The sequence below is a fragment of the Anopheles cruzii genome, chromosome 2, assembly GCF_943734635.1.
Source record: "Anopheles cruzii chromosome 2, idAnoCruzAS_RS32_06, whole genome shotgun sequence".
Taxonomy (NCBI): Eukaryota; Metazoa; Arthropoda; class Insecta; order Diptera; family Culicidae; genus Anopheles; species Anopheles cruzii.
Window position 1 is genome coordinate 33,575,724 of NC_069144.1, and position 14,714 is coordinate 33,590,437.

The 14,714-nt window shown below is 44.0% G+C and overlaps 1 protein-coding gene and 2 pseudogenes across 9 annotated transcripts; 2 read left to right on the forward strand and 1 right to left on the reverse strand.

Moving 5' to 3' along the window:
* LOC128277997 (G2/mitotic-specific cyclin-B2-like) lies at positions 1–2,415 on the reverse strand (annotated as a pseudogene).
* Positions 2,416–3,646: 1,231 nt separating this feature from the next.
* On the forward strand, positions 3,647–5,098 carry LOC128267983 (ADP-ribosylation factor-like protein 5B; annotated as a pseudogene).
* A 4,822-nt stretch (positions 5,099–9,920) lies between these two features.
* On the forward strand, positions 9,921–14,712 carry LOC128268689 (SANT and BTB domain regulator of class switch recombination). 9 transcript variants are annotated; one of them, XM_053005873.1, is made up of 5 exons: positions 9,921–9,982; positions 10,290–10,563; positions 10,771–12,913; positions 12,981–13,908; positions 13,980–14,712. In XM_053005873.1, exons 3-5 carry the CDS (start codon positions 12,123–12,125, stop codon positions 14,676–14,678), a joined length of 2,418 nt encoding a protein of 805 aa, XP_052861833.1. In that variant the 5' UTR covers positions 9,921–9,982; positions 10,290–10,563; positions 10,771–12,122; the 3' UTR covers positions 14,679–14,712. The 9 variants fall into 9 exon arrangements, with proteins under 9 accessions (XP_052861833.1, XP_052861834.1, XP_052861835.1 ...); XM_053005874.1 differs by lacking the exon at positions 9,921–9,982 and having other exon boundaries at positions 10,045–10,563; positions 10,771–10,988; positions 11,062–12,913; XM_053005875.1 differs by lacking the exon at positions 9,921–9,982 and having other exon boundaries at positions 10,045–10,563; positions 10,771–10,918; positions 11,062–12,913.
* Positions 14,713–14,714: the final 2 nt, after the last annotated feature.

Below are 14,714 nucleotides of genomic sequence, written 5' to 3' on the forward strand. Positions count from 1 at the left end.
TGTTACAGTTTTATTTGCCTACATATTTCTATTTGATCATTCCTGGAATATGCTGAAGATTCTTTTCGATGCCCTATCGTGAGTGAAAAAAGTATTTTGCAATTTGATTCACTTGTAAAAGATTTGGAGCCTTTTGCTACTGCCGCCATCCCACATTCGGTTTTTTCAAACACAAAAAAATAAAAAATAACATTCTACTAATGGTTGTCACTCGCGTAAAAAGAATCTGTGACGTTTTCTATGGGTCTAAAACACTGAAACAGCAGTCATGGTGATAGAAGTCGATCATATTCCATCATCCATCCAGCCTAGTAAAATCTAATTAGTGCATACTTAAAATAATGTTGCATCGACTCTGCTCTAGAAGCGAAGCTTTCCTTCTGTTAATGCGTCTATCTCTGGTCCGCCTAGTTTGTGGTGGGTCGAAATGCCTTGCAGCTTTGCGGAGGAATACTTCAGCCATGGGGCTTTGATCTTTTTCTTTGCCATTTCCGGTACAGTTTTCACCACCTTGGCTAATCGCTGAACGATCGGAACCAAGTCTTGAACACTATATTGTGTGTAATGCTCGAGCGTTTTACTCCAAATCCTTGCTGCGGTAATGTCTTTCTTTGCACCAGTTGTGCAGTTCAGTGGAAATAGAAATAGGGATACATAGAGGGCTGCTGCGGCTATCTGTGGAATGATGAAACATGTTTACGATATATTTTAACAACATAAAAAGAAATGCCATTTCTAACCTCTGATGGTTTGTAGTGCGCCGTACTGTAGTCAACGCTGGCAAGCTCCAATAAGTACTTTGCCAACACATGGTTTAAGTCGGATGCTTTAGCAGCCTTTGAAAAGCGACGCAGGAAATGCGTTGGCAGCGGCTTCCCCATTTGAAAATCGAGTACCTTCAACATTTCCTTTTCCATTTCAAGAATCTGATACTTCTGGTATGTGTCATCGGTTATGAAAACAAAATCCTGGATCTCTGGCGGAAACAGTTCTTCGTACTTGGATGCAATGAACATAGCTGTGACTCCTACTAGTTGTAATTTTTTCTTAGGAATATTTTGAACTTTCTGCAATAAAAGGACCATAATGATAATGATCAGATTCGTGATAATGTTGACGAACATTATTTGAGAAACAACGTACCTGCAGGTAACGATCGATGACCGAAACGGTCATATGGTAGGTATCGATGTCCAACTTAAACTGGTTATGCACTTCATTAATCCAGTCGATCAAAATGATACGCATTTTGTGGGTGATCTTAATTTATAGAACAACAACAAAAAAAAACAAAACCAAAACATAACGTTCATACCTCTGCTTGACCTTCTAAAAAGTTTTCTTGCAGCATATAAGAGCGCGTAGTTTAGTCAGGTAGCGGTAGATATCGCTGCCATACTCTGGATGGATACAAGCATCGGATACAAGCATCGGATTCCATGCATCGTTCTCGTCTATGTTTTCGATAGTTTCCAACAATTTCTGCGAATGTGTGTCCAATCTTTCTGGGTGCTGAGTTGAGGCATGCTAGAAATTTATTTTACATCAAATTTGTATGGTCAAAAAATTCTCAGCTGACCTGAGCGTTGCTATACCTTTGTCGTTAGAGATGTTTCAATTTCGTTTAGCGAGGAAGCGGCATCATTTCTAGGGCATTTTGGATCCGCTACAGTCTTTTTGATTAATTTTCGTCAACTGTCGCAAGGATAGCTGACTTTCTTCCCTTTTAAGGTCAACTCGTTTTAGCTCGTTTCCGTTGTTCAACTGAACATGCACTTTCACAGCCCTTTGGGATTGATTTTGCTCGGATCCTTTAAGCGTCTCTGCCTTCTCGTTACTTTTGGCGGCTTTGTTAGAATCGGACTTTGTCAGATGTTTCTTGGGGATGATTGTACTGCCGGCGACTGCTGAGATCTCTTCCTTGCGCCAGCGTGTATCGACACGCGCCTTCACATTTTTGAGTCCCAAATTCGTAACCTTCAATGCTGTTCCCTTTTCAGCAACTTTTATCTCATGAGAACCATTCCGGATGACTTTGTTGCCCAGCTCCCCTAGCACTGGACGCTTCGTAACAGCAGCAACTTTTTTTATCCCTTCACTCACATTTCCTGCCCCATGGTTCTTAATAAACATTTTGGAAAGAATAAAACATAAGCCAATATAAGATCATGCATTCTCACACAAAAACAGCTAAGAAAATTCTATTCAAAATGGTTGCGACGTCCATCACATTTGCAAATCAGCTGCTGATGGCAAATCAGCGGCGTCATCTAGCCGCAGCGGTGTATTTTTCTGAACCAACCAACTTACCTCGTCAATTCTTATTATACGGGACATTGCTAATGCTCGATTATCGCTTTTGTTTCGAGAACACCAACTCACGTTCGCAATTACTGAGTGCGCGAAGGTTATAAAGAATCGAAATCTGAGAGCGGTACGCCACACAAGCCAACGGCGTTGACCTATCTTGACCGTTTGAAATCGTATGCGCTTTGAGAATGAGGTCTCTGTCCCTCTCTGTCGCTAGTGAGCTACTAAGATGAAAGGTGCTGCGTTTGAGCTACTGCGTTTTTCATGTCGACTGTCATTTGAGCAACGGCTTTTGTCGACACATATTATAGACGGACATATTATAGACGGACGGACGGACTCAAAATATTTTTTTAATTTGAAATATTTTTTTTATATAGTTAGTTTTAAATTGTTTTAATGGTTTTATTTAAAATAAATCGTTAAAATATGAGCGAAGACTGTTATAAATTGGGTTCTCGTGTAAAAAAAGTGTCTTTAAAACTAGCAGGGACGAAATATTTATTCATTAATTTAATGATCAAATGGATTTAATTTACTATGATTAAACAGTTTGTTGCGGAGAACGAGCAGACTCTGCACCTTTGTTTTGATCGGCCGCAAGTTTAGTCGCTGGTGCCGCGTAGGACGCAAAAGACGTCAGTCAGGTAGCTCACTTGCATGCCACACCGCAAGCAAGCTGTGGCCTCGCCGAGTGAGTGAGTGAGGGAGAAAGCCAGTGAGGGAGTGAGAGCGGCGATCATCGACCGATCGATCAAGAGGACTTTTTGAATTAAGGAAGAGAAAGAAGCAGTGATAACCGAAACGCCGCGAACGGCGGACTAATTTTGAATCTCGCTCGCTCGCTCGTTTACCGAGAAATAAAAGGAGGACTACAAAACACCGAACAATCGCGGTGGTACTTTTGCTTATTCTTAACAAGTTTGTTTATATTTTTTATTACAGGCCAAAGTCCTTACCCAAGGAGCCACGATCTGTCGAATCGTCGGCGCACCGACGACACGGACACCAAAACGGACACTAGTCGTCGTTAGAGTGTCCCTTTTGCCGACGATACGGACTATAGTCGTCGTTAATGTGACGAAATCAGTCCGGTCGTCGGCAAAAGGACACTCTAACGACGATAAGAGTCCGTATCGTCAGCAGAAAGGACACTTCAAAGCTGACCGTTATAACAACGCTTATTTTATGGCGAATAAACTAACAGATTCGATTTGTTTGTTTACATTAGAACGGTGCACCGGTGTGTATGTGTGTTATGTGTGTTTGCCAAACATTTTACGCAGTAGACGGCGACGGCGGGTCAGTGTAGTTCGTTTCGTTTATTTCGTTGGTTGTTCCGTGTTATGGGTCAAACTAATCGTTTCAACAATTATAGTTATGTGCACCGATTGATGTCTTGTTCTATTTTAGCTTCGTACTTGGCCCATCGACAAATAGTAAAAACGCCGTCAAGCGTACCCGGCCAAACCCCGCTGCCGCCAGATACATACACAGCGACTGTACCCGATCGGCATAAATGAATGGTGTATTGCCATTCATTTGGTTTTGGAACGAGCATTTGGTGTGCGGCGATATGTTTTGAATCAGTTCAAACATTATAAAGGTAAGTAAGGTGTAAAGAAATGTATTTAGTGAAATGAGCATCCTTTTCGTTGCAGGTTAGACGAGTGCTGGATGACTTGGAATTGAATGAGAACGATGTGCGCAGCAACTGCCAGGGAATCCAGCCAACCAACTGGACAAAGAGGTATGACAAGAAAAGTGGTATGCGTGGCGAGGGTGTTGCAGACATTCCTGCGCCAAAGCAACTGTACGGTCATGCGTGAGATAATCTATCAATCAGTAGTTCGGTTCAGTGGATTGTGAATCAGTGGATCAGTGGTAATGTTGCAGCTCACTGTGTGGGCCCTTTGCTGTGAGGTCGTTAGCGACGAAGGGGACCTGTTTTGAGCACTGATAGTGGGTTAACGCCAAAACGCGGTGTTCGTAACCCGTGACAAATACCCCAAAAAAAATGCCGCCAGCAAGCAATTATAGTTTGTTTAATCTGGTTTTTTAGCGACACTGATCGTCGTTTGTGGGCCACATGGATTCACTGATCGTCAAACGTAACATTAAACTGAAATGGCCAACCGTAAAATGGTTTTCGTTTGATGTTCCAATTCCCCGTTGTAGCGCTAATGTTTATTGTAACTTGCTAATGTTTATTTACTTTATGTTTCGTTTTAGAACACAAGCTTGTCATGGTGGGACTGGACAACGCCGACAAGACGACCATTCTGTACCAGTTTCTGATGAACGAGGTGGTTCACACGAGCGATCGGATCGAACGTGGAAGAGGTACGCACGCAGTTTACCAGATGACCAGTGGCCACTTCGTAAGCCGCTTACCGGTGACGGGTGTCCATTTGCCTCGTTTCTCATTCATTCGCCGTGCCGCGTATTTTCGTAACGTGCACCACGCAACTGTCATAAGTTCATAGTCACAACTGGTTGTTTGTTCTTTTAACGCGCCTCGCAGATCGTGTGGAAGAATATCCACTTTTTGGTGTGGGACCTCGGCGGGCAGCAAAGCTTCGGGCCGCATGGAGCATCTACTACACAAACACAGAGGTGGGTAGGCGCCCGGACCTGCCCTAAGGACGATGGACGATGCAACGGAGTGTACCAACGGAGCACAAACCGCTTCTGACACCAAACTCATCTATTTCGTCGGATTCGCAAACATCGTCGATTGCCAGAGTGTTGTTGTTGATCTGATGGGTAAACCGAACCCACCTCTCGAACGATAGATTGTAATGTAATACGTGCGTAGTAATAATATTGTAAACCCGGCGATTGTGCGTTCGTCGCTGGGTAACGTAACTAAGTTTGTATTTTTAAAATAAATAAATAAATAAATAATGAAAAATAATTTACTGGTTTTTGCTATAATAGATTTAAATATTTGAAATGAGCTATAATTTTAACAAAGCTTTGCCATAAAATGCTATAAAATGGGCTTTTTTGACATGTGACGAAAATGAGTCCATTGTGGTGTCGAAAATGAGTCCACTGACGCTGTTTCGGACAGTCCAAAGGACTGTCCATTGGACACTCTTCGAGTGTCCAATGGACACAAAAACGGACATAGTTGCTCCTTGGGTACCCACATCTCATCTACACAGGCAGTGCCACCGACCGGTGGACGGCACAATCCACATCTCACACGGCGAGCGAATGGCACTGGACCGCATGGAAACTGCAAATAGAAAAATCATTATTAATAACTATAGTTAATATTAATAAACAAATTAAAAACTTACCACGCCGTAACCTTTCAGGCTTTAAATTCAGTCTTTGGTACGAATTTTTTACGTACAATGCAATTTGTTTTTCAAGCTTCTTCTTCGTACCATTGTAGTTATACCTCTGCCGCATGACCTCGAACAGCACCTGCCAGGTCTGTGTAAACCTGCACAGAACGGTGGAGCTTCCGTCTCTCGACCACATCCAACAGCATGACCTTAGGAATTCGCGCTTCATGTACCAGTCTATTAAGCGGCCAAGCACTTTAGTGTAGCCGCGCTTAGGTGTGCAGCAGACATGGACATGATTGCACAAATATAAACCCAAACTTGTGGCAAAGTCTTCTGTTGCCGCCAACGCTTCCAATTTCTTCAATTGCTCGAGAGAGCTCACCGGAAGCACTTGGATGTCTATGGCAGCAACACAAGGCAGCGGCTGCCGGGCGGAGGGAACAAGTACAGGTAAAAGTGCAGGCGAAGTTCTAACCTGTTGTGACGGACGAGGCAGGAAGGACGAGGCTGCGTAAACTCGGGCGGGTAGGAGGGACGAGGAGGACTGTGGGGCGGAAGGCTGGGTGGTAGAGGGCTGCAGGGCGGGCTCCTCAATCTGAACGTCCTCGACGGTGGGCTGGTCGGTGGAGGACTGGGCGGCGGAGGGCTGGTCGGTCGAGGACTGAGCGGCGGAGGGTTGGGCGGCGGAGGGCAGCAGGGTGGACTGCAAGTTCTGCAAATTTATTGTCTGCTGGACAACGGATTTCAACTGCTTCAGCATTTGCTCTTTTTTGTACAGCTCGCGCAATATCTGCTTCAGCTCCGGCACACCAGTGTTCATATTGCACTCCGACCCACCGTCCATCGTCGCTCTTGGTGCTAACCTAATAAGTCGGTAAGTGAAAAAAAATTTATAGTTAAAAAAAACTTGAAGTTATATTTATCCCTGTGGAGTTTCGGACGCCTCCCCAAGCAGCTACGAGCTTTCGAATCGCCGGCGTCGCGAAACACCAAAACGGACTGCTATATACGTCGATAGCAGTCTCGGCGGACTGCTAAAGCTCACCGGACTAACAAAGCTTATTTTATGGCAAATAAATTGTCAGATGTCTGTCAGCACCCATTGTTTACATTATTAGAATACATTATACTCAGTAGATACACGGCGACGGTGAGACAGTTTAATTCTAATAAGAGAGCGTGGTTTTGCGCAGTAATCTGGATATACGTGTGTCCTTCGTGATGGTCAAATGAGAAGTGACAAATACTTTATTGACAGATGACATATCGATGTTGCTATAAAGTTACGTTATTATGGACGCTAACGGTTGCTATATTCCAACAAAGTTTTATTTTCAAGACGGCACAGGACTTAGACAAATTCAAATCAAAGCCCACCTACCTTTATGGTTTCCTGTATACTGAAGATCACAGAAGACTGAAGATCAAGATCACTATAGAAAAACAGCAGATATTAGTGTCAAGCAATAAAATAGGAAACATTAGTGAAACAACAAAAAAAGGATTATTATTTAATTTCAGTCTAAAACTGAAATCTTTTTAGTTCGAAACGGCAAAAAAACAATGAGAGTCTGCCCAAGGAGCAACTATGTACCTTTTAGTGTACGTCGTACCGTTCGGCGTACACTCGAAGGACCGTCCGTCGTACCGTTCGAAGACCTGCAAAAAGCAGCAGCTTTGCCGTTCTTCGTACCGTTCGCCGGCCGTACGTTGAACCGTTCGCCGGCCGTACGAAGTACCGTTCTTGATACGGTGTTTCGTACACTCTACGTACGGTTGTAAAAAGCTAATTTTATAGCATTTGTTATAAAGCTTTGTTGAAAATTATAGCGCATGCAAAATATTCAAAATTATTATAGCAAACCAGTAAAATTATTTTTTATTATTTATTTATTTATTTGTAAAATACAAAATAATTTCGTTACCCAGCGACGAACGTACAATCGCCGGGTTTACAATCTTATTGCTACGCACTCAAAGCATTACAATCTATCCAATCTATCGGTTAAGAGGTGGGTCCGGACGACCCATCAGAGAAGCAACAACACTCTGGCAATCGACGATGTTTTCGAAAACGACGAAATAGATGAGTTTGATGATGGTATCACAAGCGGTTTGCGCTCCGTTGGTACACTCGGCTCGTTGACTTCGCGCTTTCTGGCCAGTTTCACACTGTCCAGTTCCGTACAGCCAGCGTTGACGTATTCGCTGAGACTGGAAAATACCGTTGTCACATTCACGCCGGTTGCCTTTATTTCCGTGGAATTTCTTCATGGCAAGATGGCACCGCCTCGGAACGGGTGTTGATGTGTACCACACGGGGCCGGGTGTACAGTTTTGGTTCGCAAACGGTGTCCTTTATTTAGTTTATAGTTGCGATCATCTTTAACAGCATCCGAAGGGCTGCCATCTGTGGTGCTCCAACATGGAAAGTGCCAAAAGTGACCAAGATTTGGACTGATCCCATTCAACTGCGTGTACCTTCATATGATCGTCGTGGGTCAGGAGCAGCTTAATCGTCTCAGCTGACTCCGGTTCTTTAGCGTTGCCTCCCCTCGCTGGGAGAGCTTTCCTTCTTCTCGGCCGACAACTCCTGTGGCCGCCGAAGCAAACACCAGCAAGCGAACAACGCTGTTGGGTGGCAAATGTAAATTCGTTTTCGCGAAACAGTGCTCTTTTGTGACGCACCAAATTGTTACACAGCATCGCGTCTTACGCTTTCCTGTCATTGTGCTCCGACTCGCTTGAGCCAGCGCCGGGACTCGCCGTCGGGGCTGCGTCGAGGGCGCCTCGCTACGTAATTACGATGTACCGCAGCCGAGATTTTTCGTTTTCCTTCAACTTAGATTTTTCCTGTACGTCGGAACCAACGTCGACCAGGTTGGTTCCGATTTTCCTCCATTCAAAGAGTCTGTTGCGCGTTGAATTACCGATCTGGTGTCTACAAAACGGTAAGATCACAATGTTAGAATGATGAGACAACCATATTACTAACCATACCCGTGGAAGATTGTGCGTAGCGTTCTTGGATCACCTAGCAGTTGCTGCGCACATCGTCCCCATTCAATTCCAAATCATCCAGCACTTTGTCAATCTTTACCATTTCCGTTATTTCGAATACCGACACAACACACACAAGCCGTTGTGTGATCACTGGCAGATTTGTTCCAATTACGCGAAGCATCTTGTTTCCTGCGCGAACTGTCCTAAGTCGGGAACTGGGTTCAGTACGGTTATTCGTCGATATTCATACGGGAAATCATACGTAACACGTTATAAACCGACACAACCTGTAGTCTGTTCTGTACTTTACAAATGACACTGAACATCCTTCAGACTAAACAGCACCTGTTTTTTGGGACCTGTTTTTCGTCACACTCACTTAGGATTGCCTGTAGGAGTTCGATGAGTCGATTTCGTGTGGGATTCTAATAGATCTTACTTTCCACTTCAAATAAGTCGGTTCTAATATGCACTACACACAACAAATATGTCTCTAGCATTGATGAAATCACATTCGAATAACTGCTTATGTTTTGCAATTTCTCTGGCTATACCAACTTCACAAACATTACATACATATCAATCACAAACAATAAATGGAGTAAAATTTCGTTGCGTAGGTTCTGATTGTTTCAACGGTTTACCGCTTGTGGAAGAAAAATTTTGACATTTGGCCTAATAACAATTTTGATCATGAGATTGACGATGTCAAGCTAATTTTATAGCATTTGCTATAAAGATTTGTTGAAAATTATAGCTCATGCCAAATATTTAAATCGATTATAGAAAAAATTCAAGTAAAATTATTTTTTATTATTTATTAATTTTTTTATTTATTTATTTATTTATTTATTGGTAAAATACAAAATAATTTCGTTAGCCAGCAACGCACGCACAATTGCCGGGTTTACAGTCTTATTGCTACGCACGCATTGCATTACAATCTATCTAATCTATACAATCTATCGGTTAAGTGGTGGGTCCGAATGCTATATGGAGATCCATCAGAGAAGCAACACACTCTTGCAATCGACGATGTTTTCGAAAGCGACGAAATAGATTAGTTTGATGGTGGTATCACAAGCGGTTTGCCCTCCGTTGTTACACTCAGCTCGTTGCCCAAGGAGCCACGATCTGTCGAATCGTCGGCGCGCCGACGACACGGACACCAAAACGGACACTAGTCGTCGTTAGAGTGTCCCTTTTGCCGACGATACGGACTATAGTCGTCGTTAATGTGAGAAATCAGTCCGGTCGTCGGCAAAAGGGACACTCTAACGACGATTAGAGTCCGTATCGTCAGCAGAAAGGACACTTCAACGTTAGGGAACAGCATAATGCCACTCGGGCAATTAAGCAATAAATTTGTAAACAATAAATAAGTAGGACGCGAGCTCGGCGCATCACGCCACACCCGCGAAACAGCTAACCTAAACGTTTTAACCGCGTCACGCCACGGTTGCGCACCAATAGGGTGACAACGGCTAGAACGGCTAGGTTAGCATTTCCTAGGCCACTAAGGGCAATCGCGCTCTTGGCACGGCCTCTTTTAGGCAGTCTCGATCAGGCAGTTAATGTGCGCGGCAGTTCGTTACAATAAAGAGTAATAACGTTCCGAAAAACCCATAACTCAAAGCTGACCGTTTTGACAACGCTTATTTTATGGCTTGTGAGACTTGTTTGTTTACATTAGAACGGTGTATCGTACCGTGTGTGTTATGTGTGTTTGCCAAACATTCTACGCAGTAGACGGAGACGGCGGGTCAGTGTAGTTCTGTAGCAACTGTAAGCAAGCAACTGTACGGTCATGCGTGAGATAATCTATCAATCAGTAGTTCGGTTCAGTGGATTGTGAATCAGTGGATCAGTGGTAATGTTGCAGCTCACTGTGTGGGCCCTTTGCTGTGAGGTCGTTAGCGACGAAGGGGACCTGTTTTGAGCACTGATAGTGAGTTAACGCCAAAACGCGGTTTGCAATTATAGTTTGTTTAATCTGTTTTTTTTGCGACACTGATCGTCGTTTGTGGGCCACATGGATTCACTGATCGTCAAACGTAACATTAAACTGAAATGACTAACCGTAAAATGGTTTTCGTTTGATGTTCCAGGTCCCCGTTGTAGCGCTAATGTTTATTTACTTTATGTTTCGTTTTAGAACACAAGCCTGTCATGGTGGGACTGGACAACGCCGACAAGACGACCATTCTGTACCAGTTTCTGATGAACCGGTGGTTCACACGAGCGATCGGATCGAACGTGGAAGAAGTACGCATGCAGTTTACCAGATAACCAGTGGCAACTTCGTAAGCCGCTTACCGGTGACGGGTGTCCATTTGCCTCTTTTCTCATTCATTCGCCGTGCCGCGTATTTTCGTAACGTGCACCACGCAACTGTCAAAAGTTCATAGTCACAACTGGTTGTTTGTTCTTTTAACGCGCCTCGCAGATCGTGTGGAAGAATATCCACTTTTTGGTGTGGGACCTCGGCGGGCAGCAAAGCTTCGGGCCGCATGGAGCATCTACTACACAAACACAGAGGTGGGTAGGCGCCCGGACCTGCCCTAAGGACAATTAATTAATTAATTAATTTCTAAATTAATTTTCTAAAACTGCGGCGATTGCCAACAACGACAAAAGTCGGTGCAATTTCGCTGTCCACACTGCGATGCTACACGGTGCATAACAGCAGATATAACAGCCTCTTGTATAACTGCGCTGCCATACGGTGCATAACAGCAGATATAACAGCCTCATATAACAATTTTGACAGTACAGCGACCAGGCGTCATAAGCGTTGTGGCTCAGCAGACCCTATAACACGACGTTATACAGGGCGCAAACCACGACGTTATACAGGGCGCATACCAGATTTGACACTATGTTACGTGTTACGTGTTATAGTTATGCACCGTGTGACATCGCAGACACGTTACGATTTGTCTGTGCGATGCGATTGCACAAACTAAAGCCCGGTCCACACGTTACGACTTCACTTCTACTTTAGTCTGTGCAACCGCATCGCCGCAGACCAATTGTAACGTGTGGACGGCGAAGTTGCAACGACTTTTGTCGTTGTTGGCAGTCGCCGGCGACGTAGCAAATTAGGCACCTAATACACATGACGAGCGCATGCGCGCAATAATATAATTAATATTTACTTGAAATTATGATCTTATCGCGTATAGTAGTTTGTACTTTGATGTTTTCGATAGTTTTTGTTTCAAAAAAATTTGTCGCAAATATGACGATTTTCTACAACATCCCTCTCAGTTTTGGTTAGAAAATCAAAATGAGTCAAATGGCAAAGGACGAAACGAGAATTGGTGGCATGCTGACGGCGTTGCCATGGGAAATGAATAAATAAATGTTTTCCAATTCTTCTAGTTCTCTTCGAAACAATATCTTTGCAGACATTGTTAGTTTTTCACGGCTGGTTTTATTGAAAATATTTGCAAATTATTTAGTTGTATAGTTCGACGGATCTGGAGGATACACAATTTCATCGAAATGGCAGAAACACTACCTACAGATAAAAACGATTCGATTTCGATGCACGATTTTCTGGAATTCTTGAATGTAACATGCCAAGTAAATGATTCTTTCAATAACTGTAAGAAAAATCTGTCAACTTTCGACTACAATCAACTAGCTCGGAATGAGCTGGTAAGTAACATTCAACAGAAAAGCCTGCAGGATGTTGGCAATCCTACCGATGGTACATCAGTTGCCTCACCTATAAAAAACCCGACAGTCCCAATGGGTTTGGCAAAAAAGGATTCAAAAAGTACTGACGACAATGCCCTCGTCGTCCTGCGATCGCCAACGGGAAAAAAAATGTTGATGAAAAAGAGAATCATTTTACAAAAATCACAAAAAAGTAAAGCCGAACCACATGAAGTTCCGAAAAGTAAAGTTGAAACTATCCTGAACGAAAAACTGGACGTGGTGCTTAACGAAGGCATACTCGACTCTGTGCTACCATTCGTTTGTCCCTCGAATGGTTCCGGATATCATCATCATAGGGGAGCATCAGGACCAAAAGCAACTAGTACTAATATGTCTGTCGGCACTGGCGTAAGCGGCCATAAACCAGGGACGGGAGATTTCAACACCCATTCAACACATTCAACACCCGAAACCCAGCTACCCAATACTGCTAGCGTTGGGGGGAAAAAATCAACTATTTCCGCCGTAGGCGATGTTTCACAGAACTTTTTAATCGCGAGCAGCTCGACAAAGACTGGAGTTCGAAGAAAGTCTTCAATTGCCCAGATTGCAATTCCGGACAGTCGCTCCGAGTAAGTACTTGCTAGCAAATTTAGCAGCTACTGTTGTGTAATATTTTTATCGTTTGTTTTTTCAAAGGCCGGAGGTCATTATACATGTGTGTGATGAGGTGAAAGGTTCTTCAAAAGATTTTACGTGTCCGCAGAAACTGTTGGTCTCCAAGATGGGCTATTTTGCGGACGTAACAGCCGGTCAGCGGCTTGAGGATATGGATATCTCGGTGCACTGCGATCTGCAGATCTTCGAGTGGCTCATGAAATGGGTGAAGAGGGAGTCGGTGACGCAAGAAGACTGGCCGGCTCTTGATCCAACCAATGTAATTCCAATATTGGTCTCGGCCAGTTTCTTGCAGATGGAACCTCTTCTGCTCGACTGTCTGTCGTTTTGTCACGCTCGACTTAACGAGGTCGTAAAGGCTTCTGCAAATCTAGCCTGCTTGAACGATAGCATCATAACCAGACTTGCAGCTATGTTCACCAACCTCGAGTTAGAGCTGGTAAAGGATAAAAAAGATCGCATTGCACCTCGTCTATGGACTAAACTGATACAATGTCTATGCGAAAATGAACCACAAGCTCTACGAGGACACTATGCAACGTTGGTTGGAATGTTCCGATGCTTAAAGTGCGGTAAGTTTCTAACTCAAACGGTCGCGACGTATCTGCACTGTCTGCCGCAGAATATTCGCCTCAATCGGTGGGGTCAACTTATAAGCGCCCATATGAAGGACCCTTCCTGGAACGTCACTAACTACGTTTCGAGCTTGCATAAAGAGTTGCGCTCATGGCGCAAGGTTTATTGGCGTCTTTGGGGCAATTGCCACTTTCTCTACTGTTCCACCTGCGATACGCACTTCCCTGTGAGTCAGATGATGTGGTGTCAGTATCATCCAGAGCAACCCCAGTTTCTTGGACCAGCAGCTGAAGGACGTGTGGCAGGACCAGCTGGGCGCTTTCCTTGCTGTGGTAAACATGCGTATCGTTACGAAACGTTGCCGGGACCAACGGTGAGTAAACTGTTTTGTTTGTTAGACTTCGTTGATTTAAATATCATATCAATCGGTACTCTTGACTATAGGGATGTCTTTTTCGCGAGCATACCGTGCAAGTGGATACTGATCGCGATCGTGCGGTATTGCAACTAGCGCTTCACGCCTCTGATGGTGGCTGCCTATATGAGCCGCCTCCCTTCAAACATCCTAATTCATCGGCAGATCCATGGTGGAATGGGATCGGCATCCTTCCGCACCGATCGCGTCAGGGTTTGTTGCCGACCTTTCACGTTGATAGTGACGCTATATTGCAAAATCGTTCAAATCACCGAAATATGTCACAGTCCCTGATGGATACTGAAAGTGATTCTGACTCCGAGGAATATGATAAGTCCGCTACCAATCAAAGTCGTAGCACTACCAGCAGCTCCGACGGCGAAGAATCGGAATACAGCAGCACGCCCTCCTTCCATCAGCAACATCATCTTCAGAATCACCAAAGTAATAAGGATATGCGAAGAAAATCGAAACTTTCATACGGTCGAAACTGGGCGGGCGATATGTCTGCTCGGAGCAATCAGGACAACCAGCGAGAATTTGAAGAGCGTGCGATGAAACAAATAATCGCTTTGGTTGGAAAGAGAACTGGTGGAGAGCAAAATCTGCAGTACCAGGCGTACCAGCATGGCGGAATGTACATCAGACTCGAGACAGATTGGCGAGAATCGATTAAACAGAAAAATCTTTCCAGCCTTAAGATTAAAACAAACGGTGGCCAAAAATGATGGCTTTGAATCAGTTTGCTAAATAAATTGGGAATA